This window comes from Populus euphratica, unplaced genomic scaffold (genome assembly GCF_000495115.2).
Source record: "Populus euphratica unplaced genomic scaffold, PopEup_1.0 scaffold46.1, whole genome shotgun sequence".
Lineage (NCBI taxonomy): Eukaryota > Viridiplantae > Streptophyta > Magnoliopsida > Malpighiales > Salicaceae > Populus > Populus euphratica.
This window is the reverse complement of record NW_011499852.1, coordinates 1,148,337-1,166,297: the sequence shown is the minus strand read 5'-3', so window position 1 is coordinate 1,166,297 and position 17,961 is coordinate 1,148,337. Positions and strand designations below refer to the sequence as shown.

The following is a 17,961-nucleotide window of genomic DNA, read 5'->3' as shown; positions in this document are numbered from 1 at the left end:
AAAATATATATTTTCTATTTCAAGTTTTATTATTCATTAACATTCATATTTAATTTTAAAAAACTAAATTAAATTCTTTTTTTTTTAGAATTGAAAAGAGTTTTATACATGTAAAATATCTACAGTTAATTTATGGCAATTAATTTTTATCTGTTTTTAGAGAACAAAACAATAGTAAAATACATGAATTATATTTATAACTTTCTATCTAGGGTTTTCCTGTTTCATTGAATAATTATATGGACTCATGATTTAGAGAAAGAAGAGGGCATGCAGGCATCAAACTGTTTATTTCTATATGATGCAGTTAAAATTCGGTGAAAATGTAAAGAGGACATCAGTATACTACATTATTGCAGAATTTCAGCAATACCCTACACTCTTTTCTTGCTTTTATCTGACAACAAATCATGGAGGATATAAACTCGCTTGGCTGTAGGCCAAGATTCATTTTTCTTGAATTCTTAGTTTCCACCATCAAAACCGGGGGACTGAATCAAATCATGGAAAAATTTCTCTCCATCTTCAGAACAAACACAAAATTGTGTTGATCGTTTCAAGCTGAAAAGGCAAAATGATCGCCAAATTGCCTGTTATAAATCCTACAAAGAACACATGACATGCAAACACCTACGACAGGGTTGCTCGTACACTAGAGTTCTCCAGCACTACTGCAGAAGCCTTGTCTCAGTAAACGTATGGCAGTATTCTCCATGGAACAAGTCTGCGGTATTCCACCCATACTTCTTTGTACTTCTCTGCACATCGAGCCTCGTCTCTCCTTTCTCTCCATATTAGAAGGATAAGAAGATATATAGGGTAAAAGTATGGGACTGGAGAACTGCAACAATGTGAGCATTTTTTGTTAGAGGCTGTTTGCTTTTGAATCATCTAATTCTATAGAAATTCATATAAAGAAATTGGAAAATTACCTTATTCCACAAGGCAGACTAAAGGATAGTGCCAACAATAGGTCACCCAGGTAATTACAATGCCTTGCGACCCCCCTTGAACACAAAAAACATAACGTCAAGTAGATGCATGAGATGAACCATCATGGATGTTGTTGCCGGAACCCATGGAAAATGTGATGCTTCATGCCCACCCCACACCCACATCCCTCAACAACAGCAACAATGCAAATTGTAATAATGATTCATCAGTACAGGAGTTGAGGCATAGCCTAATTGGTAACTACAACTACCTCTCCTCTGAAGAGAACATTATAAGTTCAAATCTCCTCTCCCCCGAAGTATTAAAAAAGAGAAAAAGAAAAGGAAAAAGGGAACAGTTATGTTGGCAATTTGAGATAATGAAGAAGATATCAATAAGTACGATCAAATTGAAATCTCACCAATAACCAGAAGCAAGCAGCTTCCCCCCAACAACCTTTGGTGGCTTCCCCCATATAAATGCTTTGGGATTCTTCTTGAAGACATGCTTTTGCTTGTTGGCTCCTCTAAATACCAGATATCTGCCCAGTTTTATGCCAAACAACTGTAACTTTAGTTAATGATTTGAAAGAAGTAAAAAAAAAGTCACAAAAAGAGTGAACTACCCATTGCCAGAAATTTACCCAATCAGGAAAACAAAGCAATTTGCTATAACAGCAGCAGTTGTCAACTCCACTTTGTTACCCAAAAGCCACCAACCCTATAAACATTGACAATACACAAATTGAATGGTGTCCTTGAAGACTCATATAGGCTTTGCCATACCTTGTAAGTGGTAGTAACAGGCTTAATAAGTGCAATTTAGTTATTGAAGACAATGCCTCACGATAATAAAAAGTAACACTTATCTTGCAGGTGTCAAACATGCATCCAGTGGAAAGGCAAAACAAAAAAGATGGGCCATAAGCCTAAAAGTGTTGTTTGTGCCTCACTATGAAAACAATAAAATAAGCACACATGAATTTAATGTCGTTCAGTTACCCCACAAAATTAATTTTCACTATGAAAAAGAGATCACAGCCACTGATCTCACATGCACAAACAAAGACCTCACACACCCGCTCTCAAATCCAATACACCCAGCCAACCCCCCTCACATAGAAAATCCAAAAATTTGGGGCTCCTCAGAACTACCAAACAATATACCTCTATGCACAAAATTTATCAATCAACTATTGCAAGGAGACCAAGCACCTCTATTGCTTCTAAGACAAAAAGGATGCCTTCATGACCTGCAAAACTTCTCAAAGATGCTTTGAAGTCACCAACAGAAAACTTCTCAAAATATGAGATTTCATCTTCTCTTGGGCCAAATTTAATCCTTTTCATAACAAGAGTCTTCTACTCTGGGTTAAAGCCAACAATCTTTTACTACTATCTCTATTTTTAGAGGCAACACCAAACTATTTGTTGTTGTATAAGAAATCTTACATAAATAAGAAATCCATCTACAACAAAATAATCTTGTGATAAATAGGAAAACTGAAATATTGTTTAGAATAGGAATTCAATACAAACCCCATCTTGGATCAAATTCCATCATGCATCACATCATCTTCAAGTTGAATTTCTTGCATCTTCAAATTTCATGATCATCAACATACAAGCCATCAAAAAAATACAAATAAAATTTACTCTTTTGAAAACTTCTCAGTACAATGATCATTAGCAATCATGTCTTCTTAAGGCTAAAATGTCCGTTATCTTTAATTTCATGTTCCATATAAACTATGTCTTGCAAGTTACTACAAAGCAATACAACAATCATATATGAATTTAAGCAATAAAACAATCATATATGAATTTAGTGTGGTTCCACTACACTTACTACTCAAATTAACTCTCACTATCAAAAACAGGATTATAGTCACTGATCAAGCACTCGCACCCACTATCCAAATTCGATTACACTCAGTGTAATATTTCTCATTGTATAACTATCTCCAAAAAATCCCACATCTTAGAGCTCCTACAAAACAACTAAAATGTATACCATCATGCCAAAAAGGGCCAAACTACTTGTAAAAAGAGACCAAGCAACTGCTTCTACTACAAAAAGGATACCTCTATTGCTTGCAAAACTTCTGAAAGGTGCTTTAAAATGCAACACCTCAAAAGCTTTTTAAAAATCTTCCCATAACAAAAGTCTTTTACTCGTGGGCCAAAACCAACCTCATACAAGATTCTACAGGCCTTTCTTTATAGAAGCAAAACCCAGCCATGTATCATATTACACAGAATCCACATTGAACTAGAAAGCTCTCTACAATAAGAAATCATACTAAAAAGGGAATTTAATACAAATATTAACGTAGAACTTTAAGCAAAACAAACAACCTAGTTAAATAAAACCCATAATGCACTTGTAGAATTCTTCACATCTAATAAATTTTGAAGCATGTATACTAAAAGTGTAGGATGCACCTTTCAATTTTCAATCCCACAGCCGAGTGTGAGTTGGTCATATGACTTCCCCTTTATAAAACATTCAATTTATTTTGCAAAAAACATAACAGTATCTTTTGCAGTATCTTTTGCCAGAAACTGGTCAATATGCAATAACCATCTACTGAATGACACTACAGAGACTCTGACTACGACAGGTTTGTTCGTCGTCCATGAAAATGGAAATATCACATTTCATTATTAGCTTAAGCAATTGTCCAAAAAACAGTGATTGCAGTGCAACAAGAAACAAACAAAGTTCTTTGACATAAATTTCAAGCTCACAGTCACTTGCCTGGATGCTGAAAGTAAAAGGAATCCAGACCAGGTCTCCAAACACCAACATGAAGCCCAATCTCTCAGCAATTATGTCCCATCTGTAAAACAAAATAGGTTAGTATGTGAACGCCAATTAAAGAACCTTAAATTTATAACCTAAAATTGAATTTAATAACAACTAAACTTTTGGGTTCTGTAACTTTTAGTGCTTCAATAAGATAGGGCAAGTTTATGGACACATGTTTGCTTGATTTCATTGTATAATTCACATGAATAATACCTAAAATCCTCATTTCTGTCAAGTGTCAGGAATTAGTGATGTAAATTTCCAGGTAAAAATTTCTTAAGCTCCCATTTGTAGGATTACCATTCAGATGGTGATGACCCAACGAGACTTGCATATGCTATGTTTCCATATGATGAGATCATGAATCTCTAATGACTTGAAAGAACAAATCTGTGGTGTTTGTTAGGAAACAAGTGCATCGAGTGTGGCTGCTGACCCAAAGTCTGATTGTCACAGTATGCATGCAATCAAGTTCCATTGAATATTACAAAGAATTTTAGACAAGAAGAGAATTTTAGAGCAAATCACAAGGTGCAAAAAGTATTGGAAACAGTGAAAAGAAATCATAGTCAAAACAACGAACCCTGTGCTAGCATTTGAAAGGAATTAAGTCAAGAATCTTGTGAAGAGTAGCATGAAGCAAAGCAACAAGTAAATTTCAGATTTAGCAACACCACATGCAGAGGAGCAGGAACAACTAGTAGGCATTGTAATACAAGTTGATGAATTCAATGAAGATGATAAAGCAATAGATTTTGTACTGAAAAAAAATCAAAGCATCACAAATTGCATGGTTTAAAGAAGAGGACAATCAGATCAACTTCATCATCCCTCCAAATTCAGTATTATAGTTGAGAAGACTATTTGCCAACACAAATACTATTAGAGGCCAAACACGTGTGACACTTGAAGACTGTATCTTCCTAGAAATAAAGAATTCATAACCTTCAGGTTATGCTACCAGGTGATATTAGTGAGGTGCAGCTTTTTAGAAAGTCTGTTCTACCAACCACATATTCTTGAAAGACATAAATCTAGCAGTTCTTCACAAACTTTCCCTGAGTTTTAGCTTTCACTTTGGAAACTTTGAAGTTTTAATCCAACAGATAATTTAAGAAGCATGAGATAGAACTCAAATATCAGTTGGGACATAAGGATGGCTTCTTGGAATATAACTAACCTTTGCCTAAAAGTCATCCCGAATTACCTAACGGTATCTGCATATAATACTCACGAACTGATATTCATAAAAACAGAAGTGGCATTAATTGGTCGGAACTTTCTTATCAATGAAAATTTTTATGTTAGGGTCTATATGATAGCTATTTTCACATACCAATATTCACAACTAGGATTCATTTTAAAATTTAAAGGGGACTAAAGTTGGCAATGTATTAGAAATTTCCCACAAGGGACTTTGGCTTAGGCCTGGTTGGAGAGCTTATGTAATATATACAAACATCGGATGAGCTCGAGGAAATCTTTGCACTGCTCAGTGCTCGAGTCAATCAACTAGATTTCCACATCATTTTCTCTGCTTCTTTGTTTTGATACATCAACTAGAGCTCCCTATTGTACTACTTTTACATATGCCTTTCAGATTTCATATAAGTTGAGTTTGTATAGCAGAACAAGTGGTTAAGATTGCATGATAATGTTATGGCCCCCTTGCACTAAAAGTCCTGTTTTCTCTCCTTCCCTTGCCCTTTTTTTCTCTCTCATGTTGAAAAACAAGCTTGAACTGAAGTCTTCCAATCTGAGCACAAAACTTGAACTGGAAACCACAATCAAGCTTTGTCATTCCTACTTACCAGTTTTCTGCGGGTTTACAAGTACAAAGAGAAAAGAAGAGTATTTGAAACAATTTCTGCAGCAGAGGCACAGGTCATGTACTTACGTGGAGGTCATGTACTCCTCATAAAAGAAGTAGTCCAGGATGTATATCTGAAAGCAGGATGTAGACAGATATGACATTCAGCATCCAATTTGATGTGGAAGAGAGATGAGAATAAAATCATATACTCCCAAGAATTGCTAAATTACCAGACAGAATATTTGGTAGAGGATCATCGAATGGCTCAAGGTGGCGCCCTGAATAGTTTTTGCTAGAACTGATAGATTGATAAATAACCATCCCATCATTCCAGATCTAACAAAGAAGAATCTACAGAAGAGAACCACCATTGTTAGTCCATAATTATGTCATCTCTTTACTACTAACATCAAAATTTCAAGATGCAAATAATGATTTGCACATATGTTAAACCATCTTATCTTTGTTGTCAACAGCTGCAAACAAAACCTACAGACCAAATAGGAACAAAGAACATCCATGCTACTACTGCATTAAATGGGACAGTAAAACAAAGAAAAGCACCAAGTACAGTAACTGATATAGCAACATAAAGTTTGATATCAAGATTAAAATCCTAGAGACTATCATCATATGATTGCTGAATTACATGAGCATTGATTAAGATTCTTATCAGGTTACACAGAAGAAAAGGCCTATACAATTTAAGACAGGATTACATACTTGAGGTCAATGCCCAAAAAAGAAGGATTGAGCTGTACTCCAAACCACCTATTGAATAACAAAAAGGGTAATATCATTAACATAATAGATCAAAAAAAGTATTCCATCAGGGAAGCTAACAGACACACAGGACATGAACCTTTTATTTTCACAGACAATATGCTGAAAATTTATTGAAGAAATCATCGAAAGTTAATTAAGTAGGCACAGCAGGAGCTGCCACAATGAAGACAAAATTCAATGATACAAAGGTTGTTGAGGGAACAAGAAACTTTATGCTCGAGAATCGATTCCTTGTGCTCATTATAAACAAATAGGTTAGGTAGAAACAATGGTGGTAAATTGAGTAGTCCCATTAATCTCAATTTGTTGACCAAAGGTTGACATATAAAAGCCAGAATTGAATTTGATGTTATTATAAAAATCAAAACCCCCTTTAGCAGCCATATTTTGTGTTGCATTGGATGACAGAACCAGGCAGCAGTGAGATTATCTAATCATGGATTACATATGTAGCTTGGATTCTGTTGCCGTGTAAGATAGTAATATTAGGACTAAGCCTGCCTGTTCAAAGTTTACTCTTCCTCATTCATATTCACAATTATGTGCGGCAAACTAACAAAAAATGAAGATCTTCTTTTAACTACAGGTAGGAACCAAAACGGGGAAAAAATGGACCCTGAAGTCATTCATATAATAAATTTGATCAAATCCTGCTACTCAAATTGGAATCTATTGGATCGAGTTATTCTTCTGGAGTACCAGTCATGTATTAGGTTTCCTGTAACACAAGGCTTAAGGGAAGAACTCTGATTTCGTGACTTGCAACCAGCAGCATAGAGTGCTAATGCCACCTAAAATGAAAAAAGAGTTAGAGGAACAATTAGAAAGCAACAAAAATTGTTACTTTGAAAATAAAGAAAAGGTAATGGGCAGCAACTATAATCCTGTCAATAGCAAGGTATGGTTCATGCTGAAGCATCCAAAAACTAATCACTAGAACACATTGAGATTGAATTGGCACGTGTACTTCTTTTAGTTTGATTGGACAACAGAGAGTGCATTTTTTTAGTCTGGTGGAAAATATGTTAAGGAAAATCTGGAGGCTTGAAGATAAAAAGGCCAAGGAGCATTGCAATTAGTAATAGACAACAACGACAGTGCATAGCCAAAGCATTTCATATGGATAAAGATTTTCTGTGTCAGCATAATGATTGAATAATTAATGTATGTTTGCCTTTAATGATAACATAAGATCTAGTCTCATGGGGTTGAACTCAATAAGCCAAAGGATAGCACTACCCTCCTAACCACCTGCTTTTCTGAATCTAAATCTCCTTTTTTTTCTTCCTTTTTTTCTGAAAGAGCTTCTTTAGAATCGATAGGTGTAGAGAATTGCCCACATCACATCACATCATTTTGGTATCAAACATTGACCGCTATTTGCATTTGAGAAATAGATCATGGTCATTATCTATGCATGGTCGAGGCAGTGCCGCATGAAGCTCGACAATTTGAGAATTGAGAACAAAGTTGAAAAGCAGGAGACAAGTTCAGCAATGCTTAAACATGTCTAATTCATGATGTATGTTGACCTGCGAAACCTTTCATATGAAAAAAGGAAGGAAAGCTAGACTTGCACTCAAGAATATTAAAATGGATATTCGTTTATACCCTGAAAGCTTGAAAACTAGAAATTTAATTAAAATATAACTTACAAGAAAACTGAAAATGAATGTTGCCGATAGGAGCTCGAGTCCTCTCTCTGATATCACCTGCACACATTATTTGAACATTAACTAACCAATAAGTGGAGTCAAGATAGAGCAAGAAAATGTGAGTGTACATTTAAAAACAAATGGCAAAGTTTGGAAAAGAAAGGGAAAATAGAGCTAAAAAAACGCACAGTAAGCGATAAAAGTTCCATCTTAGCACCAACACCAAGAAGCAGAACCAGCAACAGCATTGAGAACAGCCCTGTAGAAGAAAAGACACAAACAATGAGCCCATTTCGACGAAGAAGGAATACATAGCAAATGAAACAAAATGTCGACAGGAAACGACCATTGCAACGATAATGGAGACGAGAGCCGTCTTGTAAAGTGACGCCGGGAACCAGTTTGGCAGGGAGTACAGATCCAGCAACAGCGAGGTAAGTAAAGAATGTTACAAGTATACCAACCTATACATCAAATCAAATCCATTTTGTTAAAGTCGGGACAAGATTCCATGTCATAATAATAAAGAAAAGAACCAGTTTACTTACAGATTTCCAAGAGGGAATTACGAGAAGATAATCCAGATCCATTTGGAAATGGGTCTCTCTGTCTAGGGCAGTTTTTTTCTACTTTGCTCTTGCTTACTCCCAGACTCCCACTGCTAGTGGGAGTGGGAGTGGGGCCGCTCAAAAAAAAAACAAAAAAAGATTGGAACACATGCCTGCTGGAGGCTGGTTGGTGACGTTGTCTCTCAATTTGCTGTGTTATGGCCTATTGCCTATGCTCTGATCCCTGTTTGAGTCAAGTTGCATTGAAGATTTGGGTGTATTTGTTTTTGTTGAATCTGCTTTACAAAAGTGTTTTTTTATATTATTTTTTTTATTTAAGTATTTTTTATTCTATAAATCCGATCCCTTCTTTAAGAAAAAAAAGTTACAGAAAATTACATTTTAAATAATAAAATTGTAAAGTTAGTTAAACTTCATCTTTTGCTCACAAACACGCAAAAAAAAAAAATAGTGCTGAAGAGAAAAAAAATCATATCTTTCTTCCTTTTTTTTTTCCTTTTTTTTTTTAAGTTCAAGTATACTATATTATAACTTTGAGAAATTAATAACTTTAATTAAATAATATTTCTCAAAATTGATTTGGTAAATTAATAATTCATTAAATTTATAAAAATAATAAATTTTAAAAAACACACAAGTCCACTTTATATATAAATTAATAATCTCTCTATAAATCAAAATTATATATTTATGCATAACTCAAAATTATATATTTATGCTTTGGTGAACAATAAAAATGTAAAGAAATCTTTAATATTATTCAGTTATCTAAAATAAACATCAAGCCTAATAAGAAATCAGTGCCACCTTCTCCTTGTTTTGCTTGAAATCCAATAATGTCTTCATTTCATATATGGAATACAAATTATAAATTTTGCATGAATTAACCTTAATATAAGATATATACTTGGTAGGTGAAAAGATTTGTTCTTCCACGTAAATTTAACATGTTATTGGGTGCACTTAAATACAATTCACTAATGAAAAGAGGGAAAGAAAAAAACAAACTTATCCTTTTATAAGGAATATGTGACCTTGTTACTGTATTGGATATGTAAATAACTATATTCTATGTTTGAAGGCCAGCCAAAATATACTTAAAAAAAATAATAGTAGCATTAGTTGTGGGTGGGGTAGTTGCTTTAAAACCTTTTTATGTCAAGCCATATATATAAGGCATTAAAAAAATGCTAGGAAAGAGATGACAATTATCTAATAGAAAGAAACATCTTTAAAGTTTTATAGTGGATTCAGGCGTGCACACTTGTTATTTTTTTAGGATTTATCAATGTAAATTCATTTATTAACCTAAACTTTATTTATAAGGGAAATCCTACAAAAATCCTCATTTTATGACTTTTTTTTCAAAAGATATGTAAAATTTTTTTTGAGCCTCACAAATAGGAGTGAGATGGCTATAACATCTCTTGCATCAATAAAGATAGAACCTTAATTGGTATTATTTCTTCGGCATCAAAAGACAAACACTAAAAGAGAAAAGAATTTAATGCCAAATCTTAACTTGCAAGGATCGTCACTTTGAACTAATGATAGATCTATTACCAAAACACAACTATAATTCTTACAAGCCATATAACCCCCACTTCATAGCTATATAATCAAGATTTATTTAATGCATACCATTTCTAATTCACTATTTTATAAAAAAATATTCACATAAACAATATGATATTTGATAATCAGAAACAAGTGAAATAAGTGATCCAAAAAGGATGTAACAGGTGAAGAAACTAAAATAATTATTCAGAGTATTACAGCAATCCTTTTATTTTATAAAGATACAGTTGACCAAGTCTTACTATAATTATGGTATTAAACATTCATGTAAGACAATCATATGGATAATGTCCCAAGAAAAGGACTTATATCAATTATTGATTCATTTTCTATCAATCAACAAAGAATAACATCAACATTTGTTGTTTTTCAAGGATTTAAAAAAGATGAAAACTCGTCTTTTTTTATAACGGTAAATGACAAAAGGATTGGAAATTTTACCTTTTATTCTTAAGAATGATGAAGAAGTTGTTTCCCTATGTTAATTATGTATTACCATTCCATGTTCAAGCTAAAATATAAGCTTTTATCATTCATTTAGTTTTTTTTTTAATATTCATCCTAATGAAAACTTTTTTTTTTTATTTTAATCATGAAACTCTAGACAAGTTATTTGTCTAATTATAAGCACCATACACAATAAAAGTTTCATCCCTAAGTGAAGCAAAGTGGAGAGTGAATAGAAGTTTCATCCCTAAGTGAAGCAAAGTGGAGAGTGAAGAGGATCCGTTAAAAAAAATGTTGTTGTCCTATATCAAAGAGATTTTAGCCATTCTTGCTAGGTTGTAATTGATCATCTTCAATATCATTTATAAGTTACCATATCCCAAGAATCTTATAATATAATGAACTAGAATGTATGAGATGCATTAATGTAACTTTAAAAGATCATTGAACCTTTCACCTACACTAATATATTTGTAATATAAATGTAAAAAAGTTATAAAACAACTCGAAAATCTATATAGTTTATCGCACATGTGCGGCGTAGCGACAATCATCCACCTTAGAAAGTTATATCTCATAGACATATGTATAATCTATTCTGGCAAAACATAAAAGGACAATGAATTCTTGTCTCTTATCAGTAACATATGAACTGAAAGTCGCCACCTAATATTTTAATCACTATGAACCCTAACTGGTCTCAGAGATTAGGTAAGGAGATTGACTGCGTAAAAGGAAGGTATTGACACCCCAACTACACCCTACTTAAGGGTAGGCTGCATTATTTTTATGTTTGATAAAATTTAAAGTCGTATTGTGTTTTCTAATTGTCAGTTTGTCTAAGGTTTAAGAAAAGCTCTTCTTAATAAGAAGATTCTTATTTTAATAGGGTAGAACCTAACCATTTTATTGTCCAAAAAAAATTAAATATCCAGAATATGTATTACGTGTAATGTCATACCTCGAGTATTAAGAGACAAAAAAAATAAAATTTTTGTTGTTTTTGGAATTTTGGCCAATATTCTCTTGATCCAAAATGCATGCTAAAACATTTTTTGATGTATGGAAAAAAACACAATATGATTTTTTAGCTTTGAAACACTTGACTGTATGCATAAAAAAAATTTCTATATTTTTGGATTTTTTTTTATAAAAATTGATATTTTAATACCAAATTTTTATTTTTACGACATAAAAATACTGCTCGATATTAATCAAAATTACATAAAAAACTACACGGGAAAATTATAAAATTCTGAACAAAAAATTTAATTTTTTTTTTTAAAACTAAACAAGGCTAGACCGGTCTCAGCCTTTCTGGACTGGGCTGATGTCCTAGCCCAGGCTTAAATGAGCTGGTTACAATGCATGAGCACAATAATCACCCATTATTGCATTTGCTGCAGAACGTGATTTATTCATATTCTGCATGCAAATGTAGATGATGGAATAAACAATGAAGAGGGAGGTGTAGTTACTTGGAGCAATGACGCTGTAAGCGGTTTTCTCAGTGGTTGGCGGTGCTACTAAAGAGTTGAGGGTGACAGGGGTGACGTTTTTTTCTTTCTCTTCTCCCCTATTTTCTTTCTTTTCTTCTTTATTCTTATGTCTTCTCCCTTTCTTCTCTTTTTTGTTATTTTCCTTCTCTTTCCTTTTCTGTTCTGTGTGTTCCCCCTCTTCACTTCGTGCTCCCTTGTTTTTATAGGTAAAAAATAGAGGAGCAAGTGGACGGGGCACCCACTATGCCGCTGCCGCTCTATTGCCCGTCCAACACGTGAAAATGTATGGGTAAGTCGGTGTATTTTTAAAGGGAAGTTGGCGTCTTATTGAAGAGTGAGATGATGGTAACAGAGGAAGAAAAAATCTTCTTCTCCCCCTGTCTTGCGCGTCCAAGGGAAGAATAAAGGTTATAGTGCCATTTAAAATGACATCGTTTTGGACAAAAACTGCAAAAATGTGTCAGAGTTTACATTGGTCTTCAATTTGTGATTTGTACAATCAAGTTCAAAATTGCAATTTTGATTAAAAAATCAATTCAATTGCATTTCTGTTAAAAATCAAACAGAGGCCCTGAAGTTGACCGCCTTTTTCAATTTGATCATTGGTTTTGAATTTATACAACTTGACCCTTAATTGAGCAATAAACTTTTAATTTTTTCAATTTAGCTCCTTATTCAATTTTAATTTCAGCCCCTTTATTTAAATGCCTTTTTCCAGCTTGGTCCTTGATTTTGAGTTTCTTCAATTAAGTCCCTAATTGGCCATTAAACTTTAATATTTATGCAATTAAGCCCTTGATTTAATCAAATTAACTCTAAAAAATTATAATTTGACCCCAAAACTTTAATTTCTTTCAATTAAAGCCTAAATTAACTCTAAAATCAATTTTTCTTGCAATCAAACCTTCCATAAATTTAATTAAACCTTTAATAAAATTTAATTGAGTCTATAAATGTCTAACTTTAGACTTGTCTTACTCAAATTGAATTTTTTTTATCAACAGAGCTCTCATCAGTCAACAAAATACTGTCAAATTTTAATCTTTGTATTTTAGAACCTCCTTAACCAATTTTTGATCATTTTTTTATTGTGTTTGGCATTATTTTCTCACTGTTCTTATTTTTGTAATAATTTTTAAAAGAAAAAAAATATAAATTGAATAATAATCTAGAAATAAGTTATGATATAATTCTAGAAACTAATTTAAAAAGTTGAATATTTGACTGCCTAATAGGCTAATCAAAACTTTAAATACCTCTTATTAAGAGTATAGTCTCAAAAAGTGAATATGGTTTGATTAATGAAAGAATTAGTCAAGATTAAAAATCAACTTGTTATAATTAAAGTTGATTTAATTCTTAAAAATATTAGAGTTAAGAGTCATATAAAAAGATCTTTCACAAATGGAAGATCAACAAATACAATATTATTATAACTTAAACAATAAAGTCAAATAGAAAAAAGGCTTTAAAGGTTATTAGGTTATTAATTTTAATTGTGAAAATGTTAAAATTAATATAAAAACAATATTTTTTTATTTTGATTTTGATTTTGAATCAACAACTTATTCTAAGAAATTATATATATTGAATTCCAAATTTATAAATTTTTTTTAATCATATGAGATGTGATGTATAATAAAGCTCTAATTCTTTTTATTTTTTTAAATTAATTAATAATTTTAATTTACTTGAAATCTTATTAGAACAAATAAATATGTAAAGAAAAGCTGAAATTCATGCTTCGCGAGTTGTGTCCTATGCTATAATTATAGTATGGGGCCCAACCATGCAATATAATTTTTCAAGGGTGTTCTAGAATAATTAATTTTTAAAGTATTTTTTATTTATAAATATATTAAAATAATATTTTTTAAAAAATTATTTTTAAAATTAAAGTATTAAAATAATTTTCAAATATAAAATTTTGTATTTAAAATATAAAAAATTTATTGATTTAAAAACTCGCGTTAAAACACTGTCCCAAACGCTCTTGGAAACTCTATCTCTCAACAAAAAGAAATAATAATATACCATCCACCTTTTCTTTCTAGGCACTTTCAGAAGAGAAAGGTAAAAGGAAAAACCCTAACTGTGTCTGAGCAATCTCTCTCTCATTGCCAAACGATGGAGTTCTGGGGTAAAACAATTTTTTTATCTCAAACTTGCTTGCATTTCGATCGATGGATCCATTTTCTACTTGTGTGATTTTGGTTCTTGAATTTTGCGTCTTGAAAGTAACAGAAATCTTGACTTTTAATTGATGTTTTCGCCATTTTGCCGTTTGTTATGCTCAGGTGTTGAGGTCAAAGGTGGCGAACCCCTTAGGGTTGAAAGTGGTGATGGCTTCATCCTCCATCTGTCGCAGGTTCTGAACGGGATTTCCGGTGAACTTTGTTTGACATTTTTACATATTTAGTTGTTCTTCTTGTTTTTTTTTCTTGACAGGCTTGCCTTGGCGAGGCCAAGAAGGAAAAAGGGAATGAATCTGTCTGCCTATTTGTGAATTTTGATGATCAGAAGCTTGTTCTTGGAACACTGTCTCATGAGAAAATCCCTCAAATACCTTTTGATCTTGTCTTCGAGAAAGACTTCGAGCTCTCTCATAACTTGAAAAATGGGAGTGTTTTCTTCAGCGGATACAAAGTTGCTCAACCCGAATATCCTTTTACACAGATTAATGTTTCATAATGCATTTTTTCAGTTTTTATAATTCTCATGTTACTGGTTCTCTGTTTTCTCTTCTTGTTGTCTCCTTGACTGCCTTCTTGTCATTTCGTTACGAGTGATAGCGACGGTGAGTCATTTTGATGCATTTCCAAATTTTTTTTTCAATTCTGAATTTGGGTTTTTTCAATAATCCTTGAATCAGCACCTTTTTTTTTTTTTTACCTTTCAGAGTTTAATTCTGATGGTGAAGAGGATCTCCCAGTCCCTGTTGATAACGGTAGTGTTAATGTTTGCTTTGTGCGTTGTCTTGTCCTCATTTCCACCTGACTTGATGTGATGATCTTTTTTAATGTGTAGAGAAAAAAGAGGCAAAGCAACCAAAGCCTGAAAACGAAAATGCCGCAAAACCTGATTCTAAGCAGAAGGTGAAGATTGTGGAACCGAACAAAGATGGGAAACCCAAATCAGAGAATGGTGATAGCAGTGATGAAGAGGATGATTCATCTGATGATGGCGAGTCAAGCGATGATCAGGTAGTGATTTTTGTCTGTAGGAGTTTGGCTTTCTGCTTGCACATCTCTGACCTCTTAAGGCTACAGCAGCTGAAACACTGACATGAACACACTAGTTAAAGTAGGCTTTGCTTAATTGCAGAGAAAATTGCAAATGACCTACAGAAGAGTGAAAACTATGTGCCAGCTGCATAAGGATCTCTGATACCCATTTATGTTCACTGGGAGTGATCCATCCAATTGCATTTATTGCTCAATCTTTGTGTGAGGGCTTGTCCCATGGATACAAAATATGGTGCTTTTCTGATTGTGAAATCAATCAATTATCAGTTATCTAACCAGTTCCATTAGAGAACTAATTTTGGTTGGTGCAATGACTATCATTTAGTTACCTATATGGAAATGTATTTGCTTTAGCTAATCTTAACTGATTCATGGTCATGTTTGGTTGCTGTATTGGTAATCAAGCATGTCTTTTCAAGATTAATTTTCCAGAGCAACGTTTGTTTATTAGAGTTGCTTAGTTAGAATGGTTTGTTTTTCCTTTTGGAGTTTTTGTTTTTCTTTGTTGAGTTGAATTCATGGCTAGCCATTCACTGCATTTAGTTGCTTGTTATAGATTGTAGTTATGACATCTTTTGATTTTGCTAATTTTCGTGGTAATTCTTTCAGGCAATGATGATGGCCAATGATGAGGATGAGAGTAGTGAGGATGAGGATGATGAAAGTGATGAAGACGATGATGACAGTGATGATGGGGATGTGAAGACTCCAAAGAAGGTGGGAGTGCTTGTATCCTTGCATGTCAATATGGTTGACTTAAAACAATATTCCTGTGTTTTTCCTGAGGTTATACTGATTGGGGTTGTCTGTGATTTTTACTATTTCAGACTGAAGTGGGCAAGAAGAGATCCGCAGAATCTGCTTCAAAAAACCCTGTTACTGATAAGAAGGCTAAATTTGTAACTCCTCAAAAAACCGGTGATTTTCTGTCTCATTGCCTTTCCTTCTTACTCAAGGGATAATGGTAGTGTGTTTTTTTATTCATTTTTCAGTATTTTCGCATTGATTACCTTTGGATAGCATGGAATTGTCGTCTCAGATGTAAATATTGATGCCTTAGATGGGGGATTGGTTTGGGATCTTATTTCATGTGTTTATACATCAGTTCGTTTCATCTGTTCTTTTTGTTGGATGCTATCTTGTTTTAACCAATCTTGCCACGGTGCTATTATTTTCAAATTATAGATGACTATGTGACTGATTGTGCAGATTTGAAGAAAACAGGTGTCCATATAGCAACCCCTCACCCTTCCAAACAAGCTGCAAAAACATCTGCTAACAGTCAGAGGAAGGAGCAGGCTCAAAAATCCTTTTCTTGCAGCTCTTGCAACAGGTATATTACATGGTCTGCTTCGGAGATTAATCTTCTTCAGAGTCTTACATTGAAATTTTTGCAGGTCGTTTGGCTCGGAAAACGCGTTACAATCGCATTCAAAGGCTAAGCACAGTGCTGCATAGGATGGTTTTTTAATTTGCGCGTTCAGCTTGATGTTTTCGGGTGTTGCTTATGGGACTGAGTTAGGTTTAGTAGAAATGTGAAAGGTGGTAGTCGTGATTATGTTTGGTTCAGCGGTTTTATTCTCCATGTTTGGTGGACGGTATCTTGAACGATCTGGTTAAGAATCAATGTCAATATATTAGTTGCGGAAGCCGAAAGTGAAATTAGATGATTTATTTATAGAATCTGTCAAGGACACAGGAAGTGAAGTACGTGATTATGGTGCATTCAATGCTAGCGAAATCCGTCCCGCACCGTCGAGCCTGCTCATGGTAGTTTAGTTGAGCAGTTCTGACTTGTTTGAGTGGTTTGAAATCAATGAAAAGCTTACTAAACGAGTGCTGCAAAATTTTGCAGCTCCTCGGGCGGTAAACTTGAAATTGGAATTTTGGGTGGGGGCCGCTCTTCTCTAGCCAACCTTTGCATCAGAACATTTGTTCTTCAAAGTTCTCAGCATCTTCTCTCGTTGCCAGTTATATTTCATACCTGATATAACAATAACAAAATAAGCTAAAAGGGAAAGGGAGTCAAAACAGTGCAAGTATTACTATAACCAACGTCATTTGGTTGGCTGATTGGGTAGAAGTTCGGGTTTTAGTACTTTTTTAGAGCAGTAAAAGTACACAAATGCTCTTAAATACCTTGCATGTGGGGGCAATTTTGGGTTAATCTTAGGTTTTTCAGTCAAAAAAACCCTTTGCTTTTGGTCCGAGAGGAGTCGTATTTTCAACTTGTGTTTTTTTTTTTTTTTTTTATTATTAAATGGGCCAAGGGGTAGGTTGGTCTTTTATGTTAATAAATATTAAAAAAGTAGTTGTAATGTGCAGTGTGTGAATATTGGTTGTCATCTTTAGATGGAACGTGTAATGTCGCCTGGTGATTAAGCAAATAACTTACAAGGTAACCTCTGATTTTTTTCAACATCCCTGTCATCTGTGGCCAATATGTGTTTTCGATGGATGTTTGGTTTGGTGCTGACAATTATTTTTTTTATCTTGTTAGTTTTCGTGTCTAGCTCTCTATATCTTCAAAATATTATAAAAAAATAATATTTTTAAAGCATTTTTAATTGAAAGATATTTTTACAAAAGCAACAATTGCATTACTAACACATTACAGCCTCACAT

General features: G+C 33.5%; 2 protein-coding genes across 2 annotated transcripts; one reads left to right on the top strand and one right to left on the bottom strand.

Moving 5' to 3' along the window:
• Nucleotides 1-316: 316 nt before the first annotated feature.
• Nucleotides 317-8,697, bottom strand: FK (Ergosterol biosynthesis ERG4/ERG24 family). The gene is made up of 13 exons (XM_011020577.1): nt 8,547-8,697; nt 8,345-8,462; nt 8,187-8,257; nt 7,999-8,055; nt 7,043-7,134; nt 6,281-6,328; nt 5,788-5,908; nt 5,642-5,688; nt 3,694-3,775; nt 1,577-1,653; nt 1,355-1,474; nt 933-1,007; nt 317-841 (listed from the first exon to the last, which is right to left on the bottom strand). The coding sequence occupies exons 1-13, from the start codon at nt 8,586-8,588 to the stop codon at nt 688-690; spliced, it is 1,104 nt and encodes a 367-aa protein (XP_011018879.1). The 5' UTR covers nt 8,589-8,697; the 3' UTR covers nt 317-687.
• Nucleotides 8,698-14,077: 5,380 nt separating this feature from the next.
• Nucleotides 14,078-17,021, top strand: HD2C (histone deacetylase 2C). The gene is made up of 10 exons (XM_011020576.1): nt 14,078-14,231; nt 14,389-14,459; nt 14,540-14,751; nt 14,875-14,888; nt 14,991-15,038; nt 15,119-15,294; nt 15,946-16,053; nt 16,164-16,254; nt 16,546-16,669; nt 16,734-17,021. Exons 1-10 carry the CDS (start codon nt 14,219-14,221, stop codon nt 16,792-16,794), a joined length of 918 nt encoding a protein of 305 aa, XP_011018878.1. The 5' UTR covers nt 14,078-14,218; the 3' UTR covers nt 16,795-17,021.
• Nucleotides 17,022-17,961: the final 940 nt, after the last annotated feature.